Genomic DNA, 25,340 nt, shown 5'->3' on the forward strand with positions numbered 1-25,340 from the left:
TTAGTCATGGGCCTAGGCACTGGACCCTTGTATTATTACAAGATGAGGCCCTGTCCTAGAGATACTCAGGTCCTCACAGAAAGTTATCCCTAACAATCCTGGGGTGACATAAAGCAGGATAGGTCACTGCCTTCTAGAAATGCTGCTTCAATGTCAAAGCTAATTTTCTTACCTAATATTTACAAGATTACCACACAAAGGGGGAGGGAGGTAGAGTCATAGAAGCATTTTTATTTTCATATTAATTCACTGAAGAGAATAGAATCATACAAGTAGGATAGATTTGAAAGAGTTACATGTTAGGGGGAAGTAGGTAGCACAATGGGTAGAGCACTGGCCCTGGAGTCAGGAGGACCTGAGTTCAAATGTGGCCTCAAACACGTGATAGGAGCTGTATGACTCTTGGCAAGTCACTTAACCCCAAATGCTTTACGAAAAAAACCCAAAAAGTTACACGTTCAATTTACTACATGCTTAAAAGGAAAAGCAAGCTGTATAAAATTAGGGATTTGCTATTTCACAGACAATCCTCTTTTTTGTGTTCTTTGTAAGTGAAAATGCCTGCTTTATTCATCTATTAAATGTAGAATAATTTTTTAAGACAAAAAGAAATTGCCATTCTACATTCAGGGTATCCTAAGAGTCTTAGTGTTAAAGCTGCAGTAGCTTAAAACCACACTAAGATTTTTGGAACGTCTCTGAATTGCCGTTGATATCTAGCACAGGAGAGTATCCTAAGTGAGGCATCCATGGTCACCGCAGACCTAATTATCCTCAGTGGGAAATTGCTAGGAGGTTGTGTGTAGTCTAGAAAAATGATCACTACTTTATGAGTCAGAGGTTTCCTTGGAAGAGTGCTGTTTTCTGTTTTCTCTGCCAGATGCTGTAATAAACTGGGTTCTGAACTGGTCATCTATTTTATAGATGACCCACAGGCCATAACTGAGTTTCTTCAGTCAATTCAAATACTTCCCATCAGCTTCACTCCATGTCATCCAAGAATATTTTGCACTAAATCTAAAATGTTAGTTTGATTAGTTGATTTTCACTTCATAAAGACATCCAATATCACTTAACATGGAAGGGGGTGATTTGATTGATTTATTCAGCCAACTCTGCCCTTACATATGTCCTAGACTTGAAAATTCTGTGATCCTATTACTCTCCTGAGAGCTCTGTATCTCCCTGACTATCCAGCATGGTACTCTGATACTTAATATGCATGATATACATCTAAGTTTCCATTATCACCCTAGAGTTATAGTAATTCAAAATTCTGATTAGAATATTTGCTCAAATCTCTTGAGGGCAATCCCTAGTCAAATGATTGGGCACAATCTCAGTAAGAACAGTTAAAAAAAATTAGGCTCTTATTTTCCACCACAGCATCTGCAAACCAGGGAGAGAATTTTCTGGCACTGAAAATGGCATTATGTACCGAAAGCCTACTATGTACCAAGTACAGTGCTAAGAATAAGAAAGGATACAAAGAACAGATAACACTGCCCTGAAAAAGAAACACAACACATGTCTAGGAAAAGCTAATACAGTGATAATTAGGAGCAAAATAAAATTCACACCGAGACTGGACAGGGAAAGTATGAAATTGTTCAGTCGTGTCTGACTCTAAATGACTTTTCTTGGCAAAGCTAGCAGAGTGATGTACCATTTCCTCCTCCAGTGTGGCCCCATTACAGATAAGGAACTGAGTAAATAGGGATTAAACGACTTTACTCAGGGTCATACAACTAGGAAGTGTCTGAGAATTGAAGTCAGACGTTTCCGATGTTCTAACCACCCCACCTGAGTTATTACGTGAGGTCTGTCTCTCTGTCAGTACCTAACACAGCTCCCTGCCCGTAATCAGCGTTTAAACATAACCAATGTCTATTGCGTTGAATTGAACATCTCTTTGGTCCTGGCCTTTGTTCTCCTGGTAGGAGACGGCCAGACTTCTTCCTAAGAGAGCCCAAAGAGTGACGTGACTCTTTAGATTTCCCGATGGCTGCCCCAGGCACCCCTCCTATTACCCCCAAGGTAGGTGCGTAGGTATCGGCAGCTGTCGCGTGACCGCAAACGTGGTTGACATTGACGTAGCAAGTTCGCAGGCACCCCAACATTCTCATCTGCCCTTCTACACAATCGGAGCTGCGAGACTGTAGTCATGACATCGAATTTTGCAGCACACGGTTCGGAGCTGCTACACCCACTAAGAGTGCAGCGGGTCAGGTCAGTCGAACTTTAAGACTAAAGACTTATTTGTTGTCCATCAAAAGGTGTGTCCATTACACACCTTCCCACAATTTCCCACAGCCTTCAGATGATCTACCAGCACAACATGATGGACCCACTTATATACATGTGATGTTAGGTAAGATTCCTCTGGCAGCAGACCCTCGGGATCCTTGGCCAGATGAGGCAAGAGCCGGCTATTAAAGGTGTGAAAAGCATGGCTTTTCAGGAATCTTGGATTCTAGTCCTTCCTGTACCGCTGTGTGACCTTGGACAGGTCATTCCCCCTTCTGTGAACTTCTGAACAAGATCTTAGGTATCAAACAAAGAGGGGTGTGTGTAGGCCCCATTATCGACCTCTAAGGGCCATTCTAACTAAAATTCTAAGACACTGGAGCCTCATCCACTCTGTTACTGAGGTCTTAGAAAAGTTCCAAGGACTGCACGCAAAGTGGATAGCCTGAGGTTGGGAGTAGTTCCTGGACTTTCTTGCTCCGCTTGGGGGAACTGAAGTTCTCATCACTCACAGAACGGTTTGCACGTTGGGCGGTGCCCGGCAGCAGTGGCTGGACTAGTTTGCAATGGAATCTAGGTAGCCAGGCAGAACTAACCAGAAAGTCATAGATAACTGGGGTTAAAAGGACCTTTTCGAGATCATCTAGTCCAAGTCCCTGATTTTACAGAGAAGGAAACGGAAGGTCAAGTGACTTGCTGAAGGTCTCCCAACTGGGAAGCAGAGACAAGGATTTGAACTGTGGGCTCCAATACTGTTTCGAGTCTGTGATTTATCTATTGGCTAAATCCCTGGCAGTGTTTAAAAATTAAGCCTCTGCTCTATCATCCACCAAAGCCTTTAAGGCTTCCTTGTAACATGTGAGTAGATACCACAAAATCAATAATACCTAGTGTGCCTCTCCTGGGCTTTATTTTAATATTCAGTCTGATTTCATTCCTCAAGTCACACTTTCAGTCTGTGTGCTCGTACTGACCGGCAAAGGACCACAGAGTTTTTCTGCATTCAGTCGCATTCAACAAACATTAAGCCTGCAAAATGGCTGTCCTTAGACAAAATTGGGGGGGAAGGGTTTAAAGCCCCTGCCCTCAAGAGGCTTCTAGTACAGAAGATAAGATGTGTACAAAGATTACCATAAGACAAGTTCAAATAAAAAATCATCAAAAAAGCCTCTTATGAAATAAAGAAAAAAACAACAAAACACAACAAAAAGAGGAATGAAATCTATAACAACCCCAATCATAAGTAAGGAAATGGGAATGAGAATGGACAAAATCTTGATCAGGAGATGGAGGGAAAGCTCAAAAGTTCTTGTGTGGTCTTTTTTTTAAAGAAAATTAATTTGCATGTAAAAAGTTACTCAGATTGTTTTTCTTGATGGTCAATGTTAGATTTATAATCCATAATTTTCATAATCTATAAATGTCTATTTATATAATATATTTATACATTTAATTAAAATATATTTACAGCCTCTTTTATCAATTAATTTATTTTTAGTTTTCAACATTCACTTCCACAAGATTTTGAATTCCAAATTTTCTCCCCATCTGTCCCCTCCCACCCCAAAAGGGGGTGCATTCTGATTACCCCTTCCCCCAATCTGTCCTCCCATCACCCCCCCATCTCCTCCCTTCTATTTTCCTGTAGGGCAAAATAGATTTCTATATCCCATTGCCTGTACTTTTTATTTCCCAGCTCCACGTAAAAAGAATTTTTTACATTCATTTTTAAAATTTTGAGTTCCAGATTCAATTAAAATATATTTAATATCTTTTAATAATATAATAGTTTATAATACATAAACTTATAATTTATAACATATTAACTTAAAAAAATGAGAGTCACAAGCAAAGAGGACTACTGTTCCCCACTATGGTTGGCCTTCCCCTGCATTTACACAAGCGGTCCCTCTTCTTTCCTAACCCTAACCCTAAAATGCATTCCTTTCTCACCACCTCTTTCTTAGCTTCCTTCAAGGCTCAACTGGGATGCTACCTCTTCCTTCATGACTTCTTCCCCAGTTCATTAGAGTTCTCTCCCTCCTTCATTACCTTGCATTTACTTATCTGTGTCCATGTTGAGAGTCATCTTGGTGAAGTAGACAGTGTTGGACTTGGTAAGTTCAAATACCACCTCATATAATTACAAGCAGCATGACCCTAAGCAAATCACCTGTTTTCTGATCTCTGAAATGGGGATAATAATAGTACCTACTTCACAAGTTGGTTGTGAGGACCAAATGAGGGAAGGTGTGCAAAAAGCTGCACACACTTTAAAGTGTTATAGAATAAGGATAGGAACAGGACCTGTGATTTCTTTGGTGGAGAGGAGCCTCAGTTGCAGAAATTTCTTCTACCAATGCAGATGAGCACTTCCACTCCTGATGGCTTATGCAGTTAGAAAGTTGCCTGGAACACTAAGAAGTTAAGTGACTTGCCCAAAGTCACACAGTCAGACTTGAGATTTGAACTTCCTGAGTTTGAGGCTAGCTCTGTCCATTGTGCCATTCTGACCAGCTGGCTAGCTAGCTAGGTAGGTAGATGATAGATTTTTGGTGGTGGTGGTGAGTCATTCACCAACCGACTCTTTGTGACCCCATGGACCACAGCACACAAGGTCCTTCTATCCTCCACTGTATCTCAAAGGTTACCCAAGCTCACATTCATTGCTTCCATCGCACTATCTATCCATCTCATTTTCTGCCATTGCCTTTTCCTTTTACCTTCAATCTTTCCCAATATCAGGGTTTTTTCCAATGAGTCCCATCTTCTTATTATATGACCAAAGTATTTAAGCTTCAGCTTCAGTATTTGACCTTCGAGTGAATAAATGGTCTGGAGTAAATCAAGTATCGATTGATTTGATCTCCCAGTCGTCCAACAGACTCTCAAAAGTTTTCTCCAGTACTGCAATTCAAAAGCATTGATTCTGCAGCATTTAGCTTTCCTGATAGTCCAACTGTCAGGACTACTGGAAAAACCATTAGATTTGACTCTAAGAACCTTTGCTGGCAAAATGACGGATCTCTCTGCTTTTTAGTTTGCTGTCCAGATTTGCCAGAGCTTTCCTTCCAAGCAGCAAGTGTCTTTTAATTTCATAGCAGCACTCACCATCTGCAGTGATCTTTGAGCTCAAGAATGTAAAATCTGACACTGCTTCCATTTCTTCTCCCTCTATTTGCCAGGAAGTGATAGGACCAGTTGCCAAGATCTTAGTTTTTTTAATGTTAAGCTTCAAACCAGCTTTTACACTCTTCTTTCACCCTCATCAAGAGGTTTCTTAATTCTTCTCTTTCTGCCATCAGAGCAGTATCATCTGCGTATCTGAGATTGTTGATATTTCTCCAGCAACCTTAATTCCAGCTTTTGAGTCATCCAGTGTAGCATGTCCCATGTGAGTTAAATAAATAAGGTGACAATATACAGCCTTGTCATACTTCTTTTCCAATCTTAAACTACTCATTTGTTTCATGTTTCTTGGCCTGCATACAGGTTCCTCAGGAGACAAGTAAGATGGTCTGGTACTCCCATCTCTTGGAGGACTTGCCATATTTTGTTTTGATCCACACAATCGAAGGCTTTACTGTAGTCCATAAAGCAGAAGTAGACATTTTTCTGTAATTCCCATGCTTTCTCTATAATCCAGCAAATGTTGGCAAGTTGCCTCTTTGAAAACCAGCCTGCTCTTCTGGTAAATTCTCAGTTCACACATTGCTGAAGCCTAGCTTACAGAACTTTAAGCATAACCTTGCTGGTGAAATGAGTGCAATTGTTCAGTCATTTGAACATTCCTGGCATTGCCCTTCTTTAAGATTGGAAGGTGAACTGATTTTTTCCAGTCCTGTGGCCACCGTTGAGTTTTCCAAATTTACTGGCATATTGAGTGCAGCACTTTAACAGCATCATCTTTTAGGATTTTAAATAGCTCAGCTGGAATTCCATCCCCTCCAGTAGCCAGATTGTTAGCAATAATTATAACTACAACCAGACCCACTCGACTTCATTCTGCAGGATATCTGGCCCTCGATCAGTAACCACACCATCATGGTCACTGGCAATGTTAAAATCTTGCTTGTGTAGTTTTGTCTATTCCGGCTATCTCTTCTTAATCTCTTCTGCTTCTGTGAAGTCCCTTTATCCTGCCCATTTTTGCATGAAACGTTACCTTAGCATCTCTAATTTTCTTGAAGAAATTGCTTGTCCTTCTCATTCTATTGTTTGTTTGTTTGCTTGTTTTGTGTTGCTCACTTAAGAAAACCTTATCTCTCCTTTTCATTCTCTGGAATTCTTCATTCAGTTGGATACATCTTCCCCTTTCTCTTTTCTCTTTCTCTTTCCTTCTTTCCTCAGCTATTTATAAAGACTCATCAGACAACCATTTTGCATTTTTGCTCTTCTTTTCCTTTGGAATGTTTTCTGTTGTTGTACAATATTGTGTACCTTTGTCCATAGTTCTTCAGGCCCTCTAACAGATCTAATCCCTTAAATCTATTCATCACTTCCATTTCATATTTATAATGGATGTTACTTAGGTCGTATCTATATGGTCTGATGGTTTTCCCTGCTTTCTTCAATTTATGTCTGAATTTTGTAATCAGAAACTCATGATCTGAGCCACACTCAGGTCCATGTCTTATTTTAACTGACTGTATAGAACTTCTCTGCCTTTGGCTGTAAAGTATATCATCCTGTCAGATTTTGATATTGACCATCTGGTGATATCCATGTGTAGAGTCTACTTTTGGGTTGTTGAAAAAGAGTGTTTGCTATGACCACCAAGTTAGTCTCTGCCCTACTTCATTTTTATACTCCAAGGTCACACTTGCCCATTATTCCAGTTATCTTTTGATTTCCTACTTTAGCATTCCAATTCCCTATAATGAATATGATGTCTGTGTGTGTGTGTGTGTGTGTGTGTGTGTGTGTGTGTGTATGAGAGACAGAGATTTGGTGAGGGGGTTTTGTTGTCATTATTTGGTGTTAGAAGATGTTGTAGGTCTTCATAGAACTGATCAACTTTGGTCTCTTTGGCATAATTGTGGACCATAGACTTGTATTATGGTGGTGTTGATGTTGCCTTGGATTCAAACAAATATCATTCTGTCATTTTTGAGATTATATCCCAGTACTGCTTTTCTCACCCTATTCTTGACTAGGAGGGCTATGTCATTTCTTCTAAGAGATTTTTGCCCACAGTCATTTATGTAGTGATCATCTGAATTAAATTCACCCATTCCCATCCATTTAAGTTCTCTGACACCCAAGAAGACATTGATGTTTAATCTTTCCATCGCCCATCTGACCACATACAGCTTACCTTGGTTCATAGATCTCACATTCCAGGTTCCTATGCAATACTGATCTTCACAGCATCCGACTTTCCTTTCCTCACCAGATGCACCCGCAGCTGAGCTTGCTTTCAGCTTTGGCACAGCCCCTGCATTAGTACTGGAGTTACTTGTAGTTGTCCTTAACTCTTCCCCCATAGTGTGTTGGACACCATTGGATCTGAGGGACTCATCTTCTGGTATCATATCTTTTTACATTTTAATACAATCCCTGGACTTTTACTGGCAAAGATATTACAGTGGTTTGTTATTCCTCCTCTAGTAGATCACCTTTTGTCAGAACTCTCCACTATGACCCGTCCATCTTGCATACCCCTACACAGAAGAGCTCCCAGTTTCATGGAGCTACACAAGCCCCTCCTCCATGACAAGGCAGTGATCCAGGAGGAGGAGACAGAGAGATAGATTAATTGATTGATGTCAGTTACTATGATTATGTTGTAATGTCACCATAGTGAAAGACAGTATGTTAGCGTGGCCTTGGAATCAGGAAGATCTAGAATCTCTGACACATACTGACTGTATTTCTAGGTAAATCGCTTACCCTTTCAGTGCCTCAGGCAATTCTTTAAAATTATAAATTAATAGAGAAGATGCTGATCTGCATTGGTAGAAGGTTCCCAATACCAATGAAATGATAGGTCCATGAAATATGTAAAGGGCAACAGCCTGAGAAGAGTCTGGGAAAGGTAGTTTGGGGGCAAATTCTGGAAAACTTGGAATAGGGGGCAAGGAAATTAGGACTTTATTTGATAGATAATGGGGAGCCACTGAAAATACTTGAGCAGGGGAGTTCATTTGACCTTTGTTCTAGAAGAAAACCATGATATCAGTGATATCTTGACATGAAAGTGAATTGGATTTAAGTAAGAGAGGGCTGTGCAAAGTCATCAGCCTCATTCTCTCCTCTAAAACCATCTGGGGCCAGCAGTAAGATATACATCAGGACAACTGGAGATGGACCCAGATACAGTGGGAGACCTTGGCCTTTTAAAGCTAATGTCTTTACCAGCTTAACTGAGGCAATGCCCATTCAGTGATTAAGGTTAGGTCAGAAATGAGGCAAAGAATGGCCTCTTTTATCAAGTAAAAATAAAATAAAATAAATTTGGGAGCGGAAGATCTTCAGGGTTTCTGGACAAAACAGAAACAATTGCTATTTACACTCACTCTATGCCATCAAAACTTGAGCAGTGGAATATATAACACACAGAAGTGCTGTATTTCCTTCCATTGCCACAAGAGACCAAAAACCCATTCTCGGGTCCAGCAACAGAAAAGATTTCATTCAGTGGCATTTTTAGCTGGACATCTGGGTATCCTTTGAGAACCTTTGCCAGCACATTAGAACTACTGGAGACTGGAGGTCATCTGGCCTAATCCCATCATTTTGCCTACAAGGACGAGGCCAGAGAAGGAAAGTACCTAAGACCACACCTCTAGGAAATATCAGGACTCAACCAGCATCATCAGCATTCACCAAGTTCAATCAATCCAACCACCAGAAGTGTGAGTCTTCTCTGGAATATAGCTGATAAATTTTGAACACCTCCAGTGACAGGAAACTCACTACCTTAAGAGGTCTGACATTCATTTTTGGACAGCCCTAAATTCTTTCTTTTATTGAGTCAGGTCTTCTGATTCTTGCTTCAGGGATCTTTCTACTACTCCTAAAATAGGTCTGACCATGTCTCACACACACACACACACACACACACACACACACACACACACACACACACACACCCCATTCACTAAACTATTGGCTTGCTGTTATCTCCAGAATTACATATGAAATCCTCTTTCTGAATTGCAAAGTCCTAGGTAACCTGACCCTTTCCTACCTTTTCAGTCTTCTTTCTCCTTCACATACTTTGTTATCCGGGGACACTGGCCTCCTAGATGTTCCATATATGAGACACTACCAACTCCTGACTCCAGGCATGTTCCCTGGCTATCCCCTAGTCTTGGAATGCTTTCCCTCCTCATCTTTCCTTCTTGGCTTCTCTGAATTCCTTCAGGTCCCAACGAAAGTCTTCTTCTTTGAGAAGCCTTTCTCAGCCCTTCATCTTAGTGCCTTCCCTCTGAGATTACTCCAGTTTATTATTTATTACTCCGTAACTCCTTTGTATGTAGCTGGTTGCATGTTGTCCCCATTAGACTGAGACCCTTTAGACCATTTGTTGTTGAGAAATGTCTCACTCTTTGTAACCCCATTTAGGGTTTTCTTAGCAGTCATTTGCCATTTCTTTCTCCAGCTTCTTTTACAGAGGAGGAAACTGAAGCAGATAGGGGTAAGTGACTTACCCAGGATCCCACAACTAGTTGGTGTATACGGCTGAAATTGAACTCCAGTCCTCCTGCCTCCAGGCACTGTACCACCTACCTCTTTTCAGAGTAGGGAATTTTTTTTTACCTTTCTTTGTATCCCCCAGCTCTTAGCACATAGTAGGCCCATAGTAGGTTCTTAATAAATGCCAGTTGACAGACTGACTCCATACTGCCTCTGTTATAAATGGGAATCATTTCTCAATGCTGGTGATAAAATAGAAGAATCCTATTTATTTCAGACACAATAAACAGCCTTCGACAGAATGATAGTAATAATAAGTGATGTGTACATAGCATTTTATATCCATTATCTCATTTTATCTTCGCAATAAACATGCAACGTTGATACTACTGCAGATATTATTATCATTATCCATTAGGAAATTGAGGTAGAGATGGGTTAAGTGGTTTGCCTGGAGTCACACAGCCGAAAAAGTATCTGAAGCAGGGTCTGACCCCAGCTGTTTTTGACTCCAAGACCAGAATTCTTTCCTCTGTATCATTCCATTTTTTTGTAAATCATGATGGTTTCAGCAGGGGCCTCATTAATTCTAAAAAAACTCCAACCATCTTCATAAGTTACCCTCTGGGCCCCAAGGAGAAAAATAATGCCAAAAAGGGCCTGTTTTCCCATGTGATAATTACATCATAATAAAGGTGATGGTAAGAATATGAATGATTAATAATTAACAACCCCTTTTATATGTGTGACATTTTCACTAATATTATGTCATCTCATCTTTACAACAACTTCATGAAATAGGCACAAGTATTAGAATCCACACTATCCCTACCCCAACTTCTTCTCATTCTACCCATTCTTCAAAGACCCATCTCAAATGGCTTCACCTCCATGAAACGTTCCATGATTCCCTCTGGCTGAAAAATACTCTCCCTATCCTATGTTTTAATGGCTCTTTCTATTCTTCTTAAATGGGCTGACACCCAGTTATGGTGCTGGGTGGCTCCATAGTGCACAGAGTGCCAGGCCCAGAGTTAGGAAAACTCATCTTCCTGAGCTCAAATTTGACCTCAGAGGCTTACCAGTTGTATAACCCTGGGTAAATCATTTAATTCTGCCTCAATTTCCTCATATGTAAAATGAGCTGAGGAAGGAAATTACAAACCACCCCAATAAACTTGCCAAAAAAAAACCCAAAACAAAACAAAACCCAAATGGATTCATGGAGAGTCAGAAATAATGCAATGTCTATTATTTCATTTGCTTACCACATTCTAACTTGAGAATATCATTCTTTTCACACATATTTCATCACTGTCTGTGAAACTGAGCATTTACCAGAGGCAGGGACCATACCTCATTTACTTTTGTGTCTCCTAAAGTACCAGGCCTTGTATCTTCCAAAACACCCGCCACGATGTTCAATACTATTGAACCTCCATTTTAAGATGAGGCAACGAGTAAGTCAATGACAAAAACAAAACTAAAATCCCTGTTTCCTGACCCCCAGCCCAGTGCTCCTCTATGTTATTTTATGAGAATGTCAGTCCTGACAGGATAAGACCAGGCTTCCTATAGGTTCAGTTTGACCCCTGGTCAAACTCTCCAGATCATGCGCCTTAACCCCAGGTGTCCCTCAGGATACTGTCCTGGGCCCTCTTCTCTATATTACTTCCCTTGGTGATCTCAGCTGCCATGATTTAATGACCATCTCTATGCTGATGACGCTCAAATCCTTCCTACCTTTCCTACCCCAGTCTCTCTGCTAATCTCTAACCTCACATCTCCAAATGCCTTTCAGACATCTCAAAGTGGATGGTCAGAGACATCTTAAACTCGGTATGTCCAAAATGAAACTCATTATCTTTCCCCCTACCTCCTCGCCTCCTACCTTCTGGTTACTGTAGAAGGCAACACATCATCTTCCAAACCCTTTAGACTCACAACCTAGGAGTTTTCCTACTATCTTTCACCACCCCACGCCCATACCCAAACTGTTGCCAAAGGCTATTGAGTCCCCCTCTGCAACCTCTCTCCAATATGCCCCCTCTTCACCTCTGATACTGCCCTCACTCAGATGCAAGCCCTCATCATTGCACACCTGGATTATTGCAGTAGCCCCCTGGTGGATCTATTTGCTTCAAGTCTCTTCCTACTTCAATCCATCCTCCATTCAGCCACTTAAGTGATTTTCCTAAAGTACAGGTCTGATCATATCTCACGCATCCCACCCCAATCAATAAACTCCAGTGACTTCTTATTGCCTCCAGAATAAAATGCAAAATGTTTTGTTTGGTATTTAAATCCTGTCGTAACCAGCCCCCTCCTACCTATCCAAGCTTCTTATACTTATTCTCCAACACGTAATCTTTGATCCATTGACACTGACTTACTCACTATTCCATGAACAAGATACTTCATCTCTCAGCTCTGAGCATTTTCTCTGGCTGACCCCCATGCCTGGGATGCTCTCCCTCCTCTGCTCCCACTACTGACCTCCCTGGCTTCCTTTAAGTCCCAACTAAAATCTCCCCTTGGACAGGGGATAATTCCAGCGCTTTTCTTTTTTTAATTGCTTCCTACTTATCCTGTCCAAAGCTTGCTCTGTATATATTTGTTTGCATGTCATCTCCCCCATTAGACTGTGAGATCCCTGAGACTGTCTTTTGCCTCTTTGTGTCCTCAGTGCTGGGCAGAGTGTCTGGCATACCTTAGGTGCTTAAAAAATGAGAGGCAGAGCTAAAATGGCAGAGAAAAGACAACAACTCAATTGAACTCTCCCCAAAACTCCTTTGTACACCTTTGAATAATGCCATAGAACAGTTTTTGGAGCAGCAGAATCCACAAAAGGATAGGGTGAAATAATTTTCCAGCCAAAGACAACTCGGATGATTGGCAGGAAAGGACTGTTACAACAGAGTAAGAGTGAAGTACAGTCCAATGCAGGCTACAGGAGTACAGCAAACCAGGAGCAGTCCTTGGGAGCTACAGAACCTGCAGCAACAGAGGCTGTTTCTGGAGCTCTCAGCTCACAGAGAGTAAGGGGGTTGAACAACTGATCACAAGGAGATCACAGGGGTCTCTTTGCTAGCACTGGGAACAGGACTCTGTTGCTTTGCCCATACTCACATCCAGGTCACAGTCCTGGGTGGCAGTCCCAGGACAAGGAGGAGCACTAGCACACCAGAACTTGTGGCAGCAGTGGGTCAGAGACTCTCATCATGGTTCCAGGGAAGAAAAGAGTGCTTGTGGTCACTCACAGAAAAAGCACAGGTCTGGAGAATAGTAAACACACCCCTCCTTAGATCATACCACCTTGGAAAAACTGAAAACTTACAGGTCCCTAGAAATATCTCTGAAAACAACTGCACAAAACTCCTAAACTCCATCCATGCTGGAAGCAGAGCCCCACTTTACCAAAGAGTTAAAAGTCAAGAAATAGACCAGAAAAATTAGCAAACAAAGGAAAAGAATTCTGATCATGGAAAGCTACTATGGTGACAAGGAAGATCAAAACACACATTCAGAAGGTAACGAAGTCAAAGCTCCTGTATCCAAAGCCTCCAAGAAAAATAGGAATTGGTCTCAGGCCATGGAAGAACTCAAAAAGGAATTTGAAAATCAAGCAAGAGAGGTAGAGGAAAATTTGGTAAGAGAAATGAGAGTGATTTAAGAAAATAATGAAAAAAGAGTCAACAGCTTGGTAAAGGAGACACACAAAAAAATGCTAAAGAAAACAACACCTTAAAAAATAGACTAGGCCAAATGTTGAAAGATGTACAAAAACACCAATGAGAAGTATGATTGAAAAGCAGAAATGGCTGAATGGAAAAAAGAGGCACAAAAAGTCATGAAGAAAAAACGCTCCTTAAAAAGTAGAATTGGTCAAATGGAAAAGGAGATACAAAAGCTCACTGAAGAAAATAATTCCTTAAAAATCAGAATTGAGCAAATGGAAACTAATGACTTTATATGAGAAATCAAGAAGCAATCAAACAAAACCAAAAGAATGAAAAAAATAGAAAACAATGTGAAATATCTCATTGGAAAAATAACAGACCTGGAGAATAGATTCAGGAGAGATAATTTTTAAATTACTAGACTACCTGAAAGCTTTGATAAAAAAAAAAAAAGCCTAGATATCATATTTCAAAAAATTATCAAGGAAAACTTTCCTGATATTCGATCATCTCCTGCAAGAAATCTCAAAATGAAAACTCCCAGAATTATATCCAAATTACAGAGTTCCCAGGTCAAGGAGAAAATAATTCAAGCAGCCAGAAGGAAACAATCCAAGTATTGTGGAACCACAGTCAAATAAGATTTAGCAGCTTTTCTATGAAAGGATCAGAAGGTTTGGAAGATGATATTCCAGAGTGCAAACGATCTAAAATTACAACCAAGAATCACCTACCAGGCAAAACTGAGTATAATCCTTCAGGGGAAAAAATGTATATTCAATGAATTTTCATGCATTCTTGATGAAAAGACCAGAGCTGGATAGAAAAACTTGACTTTTAAATATAAGACTCAAGAGAAGCATAAAGAAGTAAGCAAGAAAGAAAAATCATAAGGGACTTAATAAGGTTAAACTGTTTATAATCTTACATGGGAAGATGATACTTGTAACTCATAAGAAGTTTCTCATTATTAGGGAAGTTAGAAGGAGTATATATAGAAAGAGGGTAAAGGTGTGAGTTGAATATGAAGAAAGAATATCTTTAAAAATTAAATTAAGGGGTGAGAGAGGAATACACTGGGAGAAAGGGAAAGGGAAAGGCAGAGCAGGGCAAATTGTCGCATATAAAGAGGCAAGAAAAAGCTTTTATAGTGAAGGGGAAGATAGGAGAGGTGAGAAGGAGTGAGTGAACTTTACTTTCATTGGAATTGACTGAAAGAAGGAATAAGAGACTCACTCAACTGGTTACAGAAATTTATCTTACCCTACAACAAAGTAGGAGAGGAAGGGAATAAGAGAAGGTGGTGGAGTAATAGACGGGAAGGCTGATTCAGGGAAGTGGTAGTCAGAAGCAAAATGCTTTTGAGGAGAGAGGTTGAAACGAGAGAAAATAGTATAAACAGATGGGAAAATAGGGTGGAGGGAAATACAGTTAGCAATTGTAACAGTGAAAAAAATTTTGAAGCAAGTTTTCTGATAAAGATTTCACTTCTCAAACACATAGAGAACTGAGTCAAATTTATAAAAATAAGAGCCATTCCTTAATTGATAAATGATCAAAATATATAAACAGTTTTCAGATAATCAAAGCTATTTATAGCCATATGATAAAATGCTCCAATTGTTTTTCAACCATTCTTCTCATCGGTGTTTTTGTACATTTTATACAATCTGTTGATTGGAGAAATGCAAATTAGAGCAATTCTGAGGTACTGCCTCATACCTATTAGACTGACTAAACGACAGAAAAGGAAAATGACAAATGTTAGAGAGGATGTGGGAAAAATGAGACATTTATGCATTGTTGGTGGAGTTTGATCTGATTCAACCATTCTGTAGAGCAATTTGGAACCCCATAAAACCTTTTTACCTAGCAATGCCACTGTTAGGTCTGTATCCAAAAAGAAATTTAAGAAGGAAAAGGACAAAAATGTGTGTGAAAATATTTCTAGCAGCTATTATCTGATGGCAAAGAATTGGAAATTGAAGGGATACCCACCAATTGGGAAATGACTGAACAAACTGTCTTTTGTGATTATTATGGTATACTATTGTACTATAAGAAATGATGAGCAGGATGCTCTCAGAAAAACCTGAAACGACTTATAGAAGCTAATGCAAAGTGATATGTACTGTGTACAAAGTAACAATAATATTGTAAGATGATCATCTGTGAATGACTTAGCTTTTCTCAGTAATACAATGATCCAGAACAACTCTAAAGGACTTAAGAAAAATGCTTTTCATCCCTAGAGAAAGAACTAATGGTGTCTGAATAAAGATTAATGCTTACTTTTTTAACTTTATTTTTCTTGAGGGTTTTTTAATCTATGTTTTCTTTCACAATATGACTATTATAGAAATATTTTTTTTATAACTACACATGCATAACCTATATCTAATTGCTTGCCTTCTCAATGAGGGGAGTTGGGAGGGAAGAAGGAAGAGAGAGAATTTGGAACTCAAAGTCTTAGAAGTGAATATTTAAAGTATTTATACATGTAATTGGGGAAAATAAAATATTAAACAAGCCTACAAAATGTTTACGGAATTGAGTCAAATTGAAGTGCAATCTCTTGAGTTGGCATTATAATCTGTCTGCCATCTTTTTCTAAGGGTTTGTCAAGTTCAGAGAATGATGGATTGTTTATCAGAGGATTTGTAGATCACCACAAGAAGAAAAAGCAAAGATGAGTTCTTGGTTCCAGCATTTCAAGGTTTCCAAGAAGCCTGGCTTTAAAATGCCCCCGTGCCGCCACCGTATTATCATTGCACCTCCCATGACAGAGCATGTTGCCAGCGAACCCATGATTACAGTGGGAACTGCTCCTCCATTTGAAGTGGATTCTCCAATCCAATCCTCCAAAACAGCAAACATTCAGCAGGAGGAGAAGCAGACGGAGAGTGCAGATGAGGCACACATATGGCTGGCCCAGAGGCTAAAAATAAAGAGAGATCTGGACACTTTTGTGAACCTTCAGAAATGGGTCTATTGCAAGCCCAGGACAACAAGGTCAGAGAACCAAGTGTTAAGGAAGATTTTAAGGGATCAAGAGAATGAGCGGGCTGCTCAGAGAGCAGCTGAGATTGCTTCTGCTGCAAAGATAGTAAGCAACCCCATTTTCCAGAAGAAAATTTTCTCACCCATTACATCATTTGATTATAAGGCTGTGTAGGCAGGTAGGACAGAGATGATTAACTTCTTTTTGCAAAGGGAAAAACTAAGGCACTGAAAGGTTGTCATCAGTGACCAGCTGGGGTTTAGAAGTCAAGAATAACAAGTCTCTACTGCTAGTACATACCTTAAGGCTTCCTCCAGTGGTGACATGTGACTAGGGATAATCCAGAAGCTTCTATGGAAGAAAAGTAATTCTCTTTCATTTGACCAGAAGGGTACTTTCATTTTAAAATCTATGTTATATATTGTGAGGCAGCTTGACATAATGGAGGGAGTGCTGGGCTTAGACTAAGGAAGTCCTGAGTTCAATTGCTGCCTTTGACATTACTAGTTGAATTATTTTACACTAATCCCTTAACTTCTCTTTGCCTCAGGCAACATTTTAAGATTTATCTAAGGGGTAGCTAGGTGGCTCTGTAAATAGAGCACTGGTCCTGGAGTCAGTAGGACCTGAGTTCAAATGTGATTTAGACATTTGACACTTACTAGCTCTGTGACCTTGGGCAAGTCCCTTAACCCCAATTACTTTGCCTTCCTCTTCCCTCAAAGGAAAAAAGATTTTTTAAAGTCATTGTAATCTAATTTGGTGGAGGGAGTTGCCCATGATGTATTCATACAATGTACCATAGCCCAATAAAAACCTCAGCCTTTAAACAACTTTTGATAATGAGCAAGACCTTGAATAGGCAAGGGCAAGCGGGGTGGGGGCGAGGGTTGGGGGGAGCGGGGGAGATAGGACATTTCATGTAGGGAAAATGATAAGCAAAGACACTATAGCGGAAGCCGCATGACTCGGCAAATGACCATGAGAGGGTGACTCCAGTAATATATTAGACGAAGTAGAAAAAAATTGCAGCCAGATCATGAAAGCCAGGCAGATTTCCTTCTACTTAGGGATTCCAATAAAAATGAGAATTCAGAAGACATCCACCGATGTCTTCCGGGAGCCGCTATTCAGTTCCTCTGTGACACCCTCATTTAAGGTGTCTTGCCTCCCAAGAGATGCATTCCATTGACTCCAGCTCCCCAAGAACGGGACAGTGCCCTGACGAAGTCATTCATTCCCTTGTTTCCTTTAATTTCTTTCAACAGAAACCTGCCCGGCGGGTCCGCAGAAACGTTCCCTCCCTCGATGTGCCCGAACCCCCGTGCCTGTCAGTCCTATATGAGTATTTGTTCAGCCACAAGATCAAAGTAATAGAAATGTTCTGGAAGGGAGACTGGGAACATCAGACCACCAGGGAAGAGTTCGTGGAAGGAATGAAAAGTGTAAGGCGATGCTGGGTGATTAGAAATGATGGTTCTTCAGAATCAGGTTCTGGGGTCTCTAGAATCAGCTCATGGAGCCGGAAAAAAAAAGGGAGCGCGTGGTTTGTGCTGCATTTCAGAATCTAAGAAAGGATTCTGCTGTGTTTGGGTGGGTTTACCGTGTTTGTAGGAGAGTGAGAGCTTGGCCCCTTTAAGAAAGAATGAATTAATGGAAGAGATCAAAGTCAATCAACCAACGAGTATTTATTAAATTTACAACGTGCCTGCACTGTGCTAAACACTTGCATACGAAGAAGGGCAAGGACTGTTCTTGCCCTCAAGGATCACACAATCTACTGAGGGAGACAACAGGCAAATAATTTTATAGATATGGATATATACGCATAAGGCTCCATACACATCTATCTATATATATAGGGGGTGTATCTATATTATTATGTATAGGTGTGTATATATCATATATTTATCCTATGCATAGATGTATGTGTACACACCGTCTATATTCATGCTATATATGTATATATGCACCATATATCTATATTACATATAGATGGGTGTATATATGGTATATACTTGTACTATATAGTGTATACATACTGTCTATATTTATACTACATATAGATGTGTATACAATGTATTTTTACTATACATGGGTTGTATATATAGTATATATATTGTATAAATCAGAGGGGAAGAAGGAAAGGAAGGAAGGAGAGAAAGAAAGGGAGGAAGGGAGGGAGGGAAGGTTCTTAACTATTAAGTCTATGAAGACCAAGCCAAGACACCACCAGAGTGCAGGTAGCCAAAGTGTGGCACCCATGGAGAAGTAGTTGTTGTCTACCTGCCCCAGGATCCAGAGCCACATAACAAGGGCATGACCGAATTTTTCCCAGAGTGCCAATGATTACAGGGAGTACTTGTCCTTCAGCATCCTAGAAATAACTGACTAGCACCTAGTTAGCAAGATTCATTGTCATTTTCCTTCTTCTCTTCATTTCTGGTCGAGGAAGCAGTTTACTCACCCCTCTCCATACCCTCCTCCACTCCAGCCCCAGAAGGATTTGAGGACTATTCACCTCAACTACAAATTAAGAGTTTAGGAGGAGGAATGGAATGGGGGTGACAGGATCTGAAGTGCAATGAACTGTCTATAGCAGAGTCCGTGAGGGGAAAGGAGTCTACCACAGAGCAGTCCAAGCAAGAGTACACACAAGAAGCAGGGTCAGGACATACTTTGAGTCAGAGCTAGTTGGATGAACCAATTTAATAATTAGAGGAAAAGTCAAAAGCTAAGGATCCCTAAGGACTGCAAATATTATAGGGCCAGGATCAGGGGTGTGTTGGTGAATGTTTAACAGTTTGCTCTCTGGGAAACATATATATGTATATTTGTATGTATGTATGCATATATGTATATTATATATATATGACGTGTATACGTATTTATGTATGACACTTTTCAGTTTAATCTACATTATCTAAATCTACATTAACTGTAGACATCAGTTTAATCTACAATAAACATTTTCTCCATCATTTCCTTAAATCTAAACAGAACAGTAAATCAAGCCTGGATATGTACAGTATTTGCTGATTTTAGAAGTGCAAATGCTGACCCTGAAACTTTAACAATAGGGTACACTCCCACGTGGTAAAGAGAGAAGGGGTCTGGAACCTAGAACTGAGTGATCTAGATGGAGTTATGTCACTTTAACTGCTTCTACTTCCTTCCTTCCCCAGGAGGAGTCAGTATGGTACCTGTGTTAGAGAGATCTGAGGCCCCATAATGCTTTTCAACCCCTAAAGAGCAAGAGCGTTGGGTACTTGGTTTGGTTGTTACCTCCTACCCTTTAATGAGTCTTTTGCTTGTACATTCAGGTTGGCGCACCTCTGACTGAGCAGGAGTTTGAGGATGTGGTGATCTTTCTAAGCTGCAGGAATAAGAACAACATTATCTACCGAGAAGACCTGGTAGCTTCATATAAATGCTGGGTTACTGCCAAGAAAAATGAAATTCAAGAGAAAAGGAAAAGTAAGGACCCAGGGTGATGGGCTGCAGCCTTCCACTCCTCGGAACAATCAATAGACATTTATTAAGTGCTTACAATGTACCAGGTCCTGTGCCCTGCTCTCAAGGAGCTCCCTTCTTCTACAGTCAGTCAAGTGCCAAACATTTACAGTATTTAACCTAAGTACTGAGGGAATGACAAAGAATCATAGGCCCTGTCCTCAAGGCTCTTACAGTCTAGTGGGGGGTGGGATGGGGAGAGGACAATAATTCATTGGATCTGAGACTACATGCTGTCTTGGAGGCAGGAAAACTTGAACCCTTATCCTGTCATGGAGATTGGGTCTTCCAATGGAAGGAAAGTTAGCAGCTCTCTAATCCGCCCTCCATTTTGCAGATTAGGAAACCAAGTCCCAGTCACATGCATAGGGAGTATCTGAGATGAGACTAGAGTTGATGCTCTTTGATTCCAATTTTTCTAATGCTCTGGCACTGTTATGAGCTACAGGATCCTGGGCAAATCCCTTAACCTCTCTCTGCCTCTTTCTTCATTTGTAAAATGGGGGAGAATAATAGCACCTCCCTCACAGGAAGGTCCAGAGGCTCCAGTGAGCTCCTGTATGTAAAGGTGGTATGAAAACTTAAAGATACTATATAATTATCAGCTCTTACTGTTACTACATGGGCACTCTCTCTACAGGGATGAATTTCAACCTATCCATACTCTGTCATCCTGAGGGATCTTTGTCAATATCGTTGTCAATGCCAATATATCTTCCACATCTATACAAGGCACTTAAAGGTGACCTTTCTGTAAGTCAGTCTCTTAACCTGGAGTTCACAGATCCCCAACATGTCTATGGGATAGATTTCAAGGAGTCTATGAACTTGGATGGGAAGAAAAAAATTACATTTTTATTTTTATATGATTAGTTTTTCTCGTAATCCTTTGTATTTTTTTATGCATTTAACAACCTTATTCTAAGAAAGGAGTTCACCAGGTATCAGTGTCTATGATACAGAAAAAGGTTAAGAACCCCTAGATTGGTACTGTTCACATTTCATAGGTAACTGTGCAGCAATCAAATCATTTTCTCTATGACCAGATCACCTCCTTTTCCCATGACCGTCTCTGTAACCAGACCAACTCTTTTTCCAATCTCACAAGTCCTGTGGAATACCTGTGTTGCTACTTCTTACTCACCAGTCTTCACAGGTGACATCATCTAGGAAGAATGAAATAAAAAATGCAAGGCAGCAGTGAAAAATAAAAATTCACAAACTTCACAAGGCAGTGCTCCACAGTGTGCCAAAGGAGTGATACAGACAAAGGAAGGACAGATGTTTGTGGAATAGTTAACTTCTCCATACTTACCAAACTCATCTGCAAGGTCCATTCTAGCTCTAAATCTGTGATCCTACTTATTATTAGCCTTTTTAAAATTTATTTATGGTTTATTTCCTTATCATAAATTCTAATGTCCTTAAGGGCTTATCCTTAAGTTTTCTTAAGACTACTTTCTTTAAAGACTCCCTCCACACCATCTAGTAGAGTGCCTTTGCCATAATCAATGTTCAATAAATATTTTTGGTGGATCGAGGTGGGGATGGGGGGGAGGGGTTTCCTCCTAGTCCAGTATGGTAATGACATATTTCTTATTCCCCATTTTCCCTTGCCCCCACCTCAGATTTTAACTACTGGAAAAGCAGACTCCGAAGACATTTTGCCAAACCTAATAAGGTAAAGATTTTGACTCCCCCACCCTCCTCTCCAAAACCACAAAGTGGTTTTTTGGAAGTGCCTCCAATTAACACGGAGCCAGACAGAATGCATCTGACCTATGAAGATATGGAGGAAGCCGGGAAACGATACCGGGAGATGAGGCGACAAGCTAAGGTAACTTCCCAACCTCTGCAGAGAAAGTCATTCACATATGACTTCATTCACGTCCAAGTTTGGGCCATGATTACACAGTATTCAGTTTCATTTTGATGGGTTTTTGTCCCCCAAGGGAGGGAGATGCATTTTCTAATTTCTTCCTCGGAGCCAAGTTTGATCAATATAATCACACAGCATTGAGTCTCATTTTTTTTTGTATGTTTAATTTTTCTATTTACATTCCTCTGAAGTCATTTGGCATTTCATTTTTCTGGTAGCATGCTGATTTTCATGATGTGGTCCTGATATGAATCTGGCCCAACAAAGTTACCCATAGAAAGTCTTCTAGGACCACAGGAGCAAAGAATGAGGGAAAGGGGAAAGTGGAATGGTTAACTGGGTTCTTAGTTGGAATGGAACTGAATGACATATCTTTTCTAGGGATTATAATGGGAAAATGTCTGTTCTGTTATCTTTTACAGAAAAAAATCAATCCCTTATTGTTTATGGAAAGGTGTCGCCTAGTACGAACTGGCATCAAGGCTTATGATGACCACTGCCTCCCATCCACTCTGAAAGATGAGTTCGGAGAGTTGACTAATGCCTTCCGACAGGCTACCTTTCTGGCTTACCTGAAGTGTGTGAAGGCATGTGAAATCTACAAAGTCCCACTGACTGAAAAGATCCTCATGAAAGGCAAGGTGGTTTGAACGTACAGGGAATGAAACTCGGATATGTGGCTGTCAACAAGCCACCTCTATAGTTCTTCCTTTAGTTAAAACACTCCTGAGTAAACTCTTCATTTCTTAAGAATCCTGCCAAAGCAACCATCAAGGGAACGTGACCTAGCTTGGCTTTTAACTAGCCCAAGGTTGCAGATTTAATTTTCATGGCATCTCCTATATCAGTCCTCTTCTCTTCAATCACAGTCACTGATTTAGTTAAAATGCTTATCACTTTCCTTTGAGCTATTGAAACAGCCTCCTGGTTGGTCTCTATGACTCGTCTCTTCCCACTCCAATCCATCCTTCAGACAGCTATGGAAGTGATTTTCCTAAAGCACAGATTTTTGTTATTCCCTTACTCAATAACACTTTAGTGACCCCTATTACCTTTATTTGACATTTAAAGTCCTTTATAGCATAGCTCTGCCCTAGCCTTATATATCATTCCAGCCTTATATATCATTCCAGCCTTATAGATCATTACCCTTCACAAATACTATAGTCCAGCCAAATTGAGCTCCAGAAAACCTGACTTTAAATCCAGCCTCATACACTTACTAGCTGTGTGATTCTGAACAAGTCACTTAAATTCTGTTTGCCTCAGTTTCCTCATTTGTTAAATGAGGATAATAATAGTACCTACCTCCCAGGGTTGTTGTGAAGATAAATGAGATGTATGTAAAGTGCTTTGGGAACCTTAAAACACTATATATACCTCTTCGCCCAATTCTTGACACATAGTAGGCACTTTATAAATGCTTGTTAACTGAACATTAAGAGAAGAAAATAATTCCTTTTCTTGATTTATGATAGAGAAGGAGGTTTGTCCTCTTTCTTTCTACGTCATGAGTCCTTCACTGGCTCTTCCTTTGAAGCTCTCAAATTTTCAAATAAAGATTTAACACGTCACAAAAAAGTAAAGATCCATCAAAAACTTTCTCCAAAAAGGAAACAATAAACAAATCGGAAATTGTAAACCACTCCATGAACAAAGATAGGGAAAAGTCTAGGAGTGAATGACCCCATCTGCAGGGAGAGGAGGAAGAGAGAAATTCATAGAAACACAGAGTTTAGAGTTGGTAGGGACCCAAGAAGCCAGGAATAGACCTTTACTGCTCTCCTGGAGGACAAGTCAGCAGGCTCCCTCATCACAGCACTGACAGCTGGGATGAAGCCAATGTCTTGGCATCCATCTCTCCTTCAGCAACACCCCATCACGCTGACTGATGTCTGTCCCCTGTCATGCTGCCTCAAGCACTCAATCCTCGTAAAAACTGCTCAAAAACGGCCAGCCAAATAGCTATTGCCTCAGAAGAATGAATTCCTCCAACTTCAGCTTCTCCATTTTGCTTTGCAATAACATTTCAGAGTGAAAGGACAGTCATTCTCCGTCTGAACTACAATTCCCACAAGTCCAAGGGGTTTCTCAAGCCATTCTCAAACTTCTCCCTGATCTGTATGTGTTGTCTCCTACACCTTGAGGGAGGAAACGGCTTCATTTTTGTCTTTGCCATTCTAGTGCCTGGAGCATAATATGAATTTTTAAAATGCTTGCTGTTTGGCTGACTCAAGAATCTGAACATCCTGGATATGGATTCTAGAGTTTGAAGTTCTAGGACATAGAATGTTGTGGGTCACGTTTCTAAAACATTAACTTTTTTTAAAAATAGATTTTCATTTATATCTTTTGTCTTTAGATCACCTTTACTTCCTGCTGTTCTTTCCTTTTTCTCCTCCCAAGAAGCTCTGACATATAATAAAAAATTTTTAAAAGAAAAATAGGAAGAGAAAAAAAAATCTGCAAACCAATACATTGAAATACATTGAACCTACATGAAATCCACACAAATATGTTGGAAAAAATCTGACATTGCATGTAATGTTCCACACCTGTGGACCCCCCACCTCTGCAAAGGAGTTGGGGGTGGGGCTGTTTTTCATGAGGTAAGAATGTGGCCCAAAAGACTTATAGAAAGGGTAAATTTGATCTGCTACTATGTATATTGTGGGCTCTAGTGAAAATCTTCCTCAGTATATGTTCTACTAGGCTGTTTTTCCAGGTCGTTTTAGTAAAATTAAATTAAGCACCAATTTGGCAGCCTGATATAAAGATTGCATTTCCATCTCAGATTCAAATGAGGGTCACTAAACCGTAGGAAGGATCCCTATGGGCTGCATATTGACTTAGAAAACTACAAATTAACATCATCTAAATTTTATTGTATTTTAATTAATTTTGTTAAATATTTCCCAACTACATTTTAATCTGGTTCTGGCTCCTTCACACCAGAATGTTGTGGCAATGTGCATGTTTGATACCTCTGGTGTAATGGATAGAGAGCTGCCTTTGGAGCCAGGAATATCTGAGTTCAAGTCCCATCTGTAAAACACACTGTATGACCACAGACAAGTCATTCAATCTTCAGTGCCCCTCACCCCCCAATCACTGACTATAAATTGTAAGACAGTTGTTAATCTATACTAGCAGAGGTTGTTTCTTCATAGGAAACACCTCATATCAATTCAAGTCACAGGTCATATTAAAAAAAGAAATGTGCCTGGCACTTAGAATGTACAGACAAAATTAAGATAGCCCTTGACCTTAAGGAATTTAAATTTCACTGAAGACATAAAATATATACGTTGATAAATAAATACAAGATAATCTGAGAAAGTTCTCTAATGAAGATGGGGAGGCTTCCTGTAGGAGGTGG

At 40.1% G+C, this 25,340-nt stretch overlaps 1 protein-coding gene across 7 annotated transcripts in view; it reads left to right on the forward strand.

The window, feature by feature from the left end:
• The first annotated feature begins 2,122 nt into the window (after positions 1-2,122).
• The window catches only part of EFCAB12 (EF-hand calcium binding domain 12), a 32,880-nt gene continuing 9,662 nt past the window's right edge, over positions 2,123-25,340 (forward strand). For 2 of the 7 annotated variants that reach the window (XM_072598424.1, XM_072598428.1), the window contains exons 1-6: positions 2,123-2,229; positions 16,184-16,674; positions 17,838-18,014; positions 19,893-20,046; positions 21,711-21,919; positions 22,384-22,597. In XM_072598424.1, coding sequence (XP_072454525.1) covers positions 16,258-16,674; positions 17,838-18,014; positions 19,893-20,046; positions 21,711-21,919; positions 22,384-22,597 — 1,171 coding nt within the window. In that variant the 5' untranslated portion in view covers positions 2,123-2,229; positions 16,184-16,257. Of the gene's footprint in view, positions 2,372-2,398; positions 3,106-4,214; positions 4,365-16,183; positions 16,675-17,837; positions 18,015-19,892; positions 20,047-21,710; positions 21,920-22,383; positions 22,598-25,340 lie in introns of those variants that run through there. The other 5 variants (XM_072598426.1, XM_072598425.1, XM_072598427.1 and 2 more) reach the window with 5 other exon arrangements.

Source organism: Notamacropus eugenii, chromosome 3, assembly GCF_028372415.1.
Source record: "Notamacropus eugenii isolate mMacEug1 chromosome 3, mMacEug1.pri_v2, whole genome shotgun sequence".
In the NCBI taxonomy this organism is placed as follows: Eukaryota; Metazoa; Chordata; class Mammalia; order Diprotodontia; family Macropodidae; genus Notamacropus; species Notamacropus eugenii.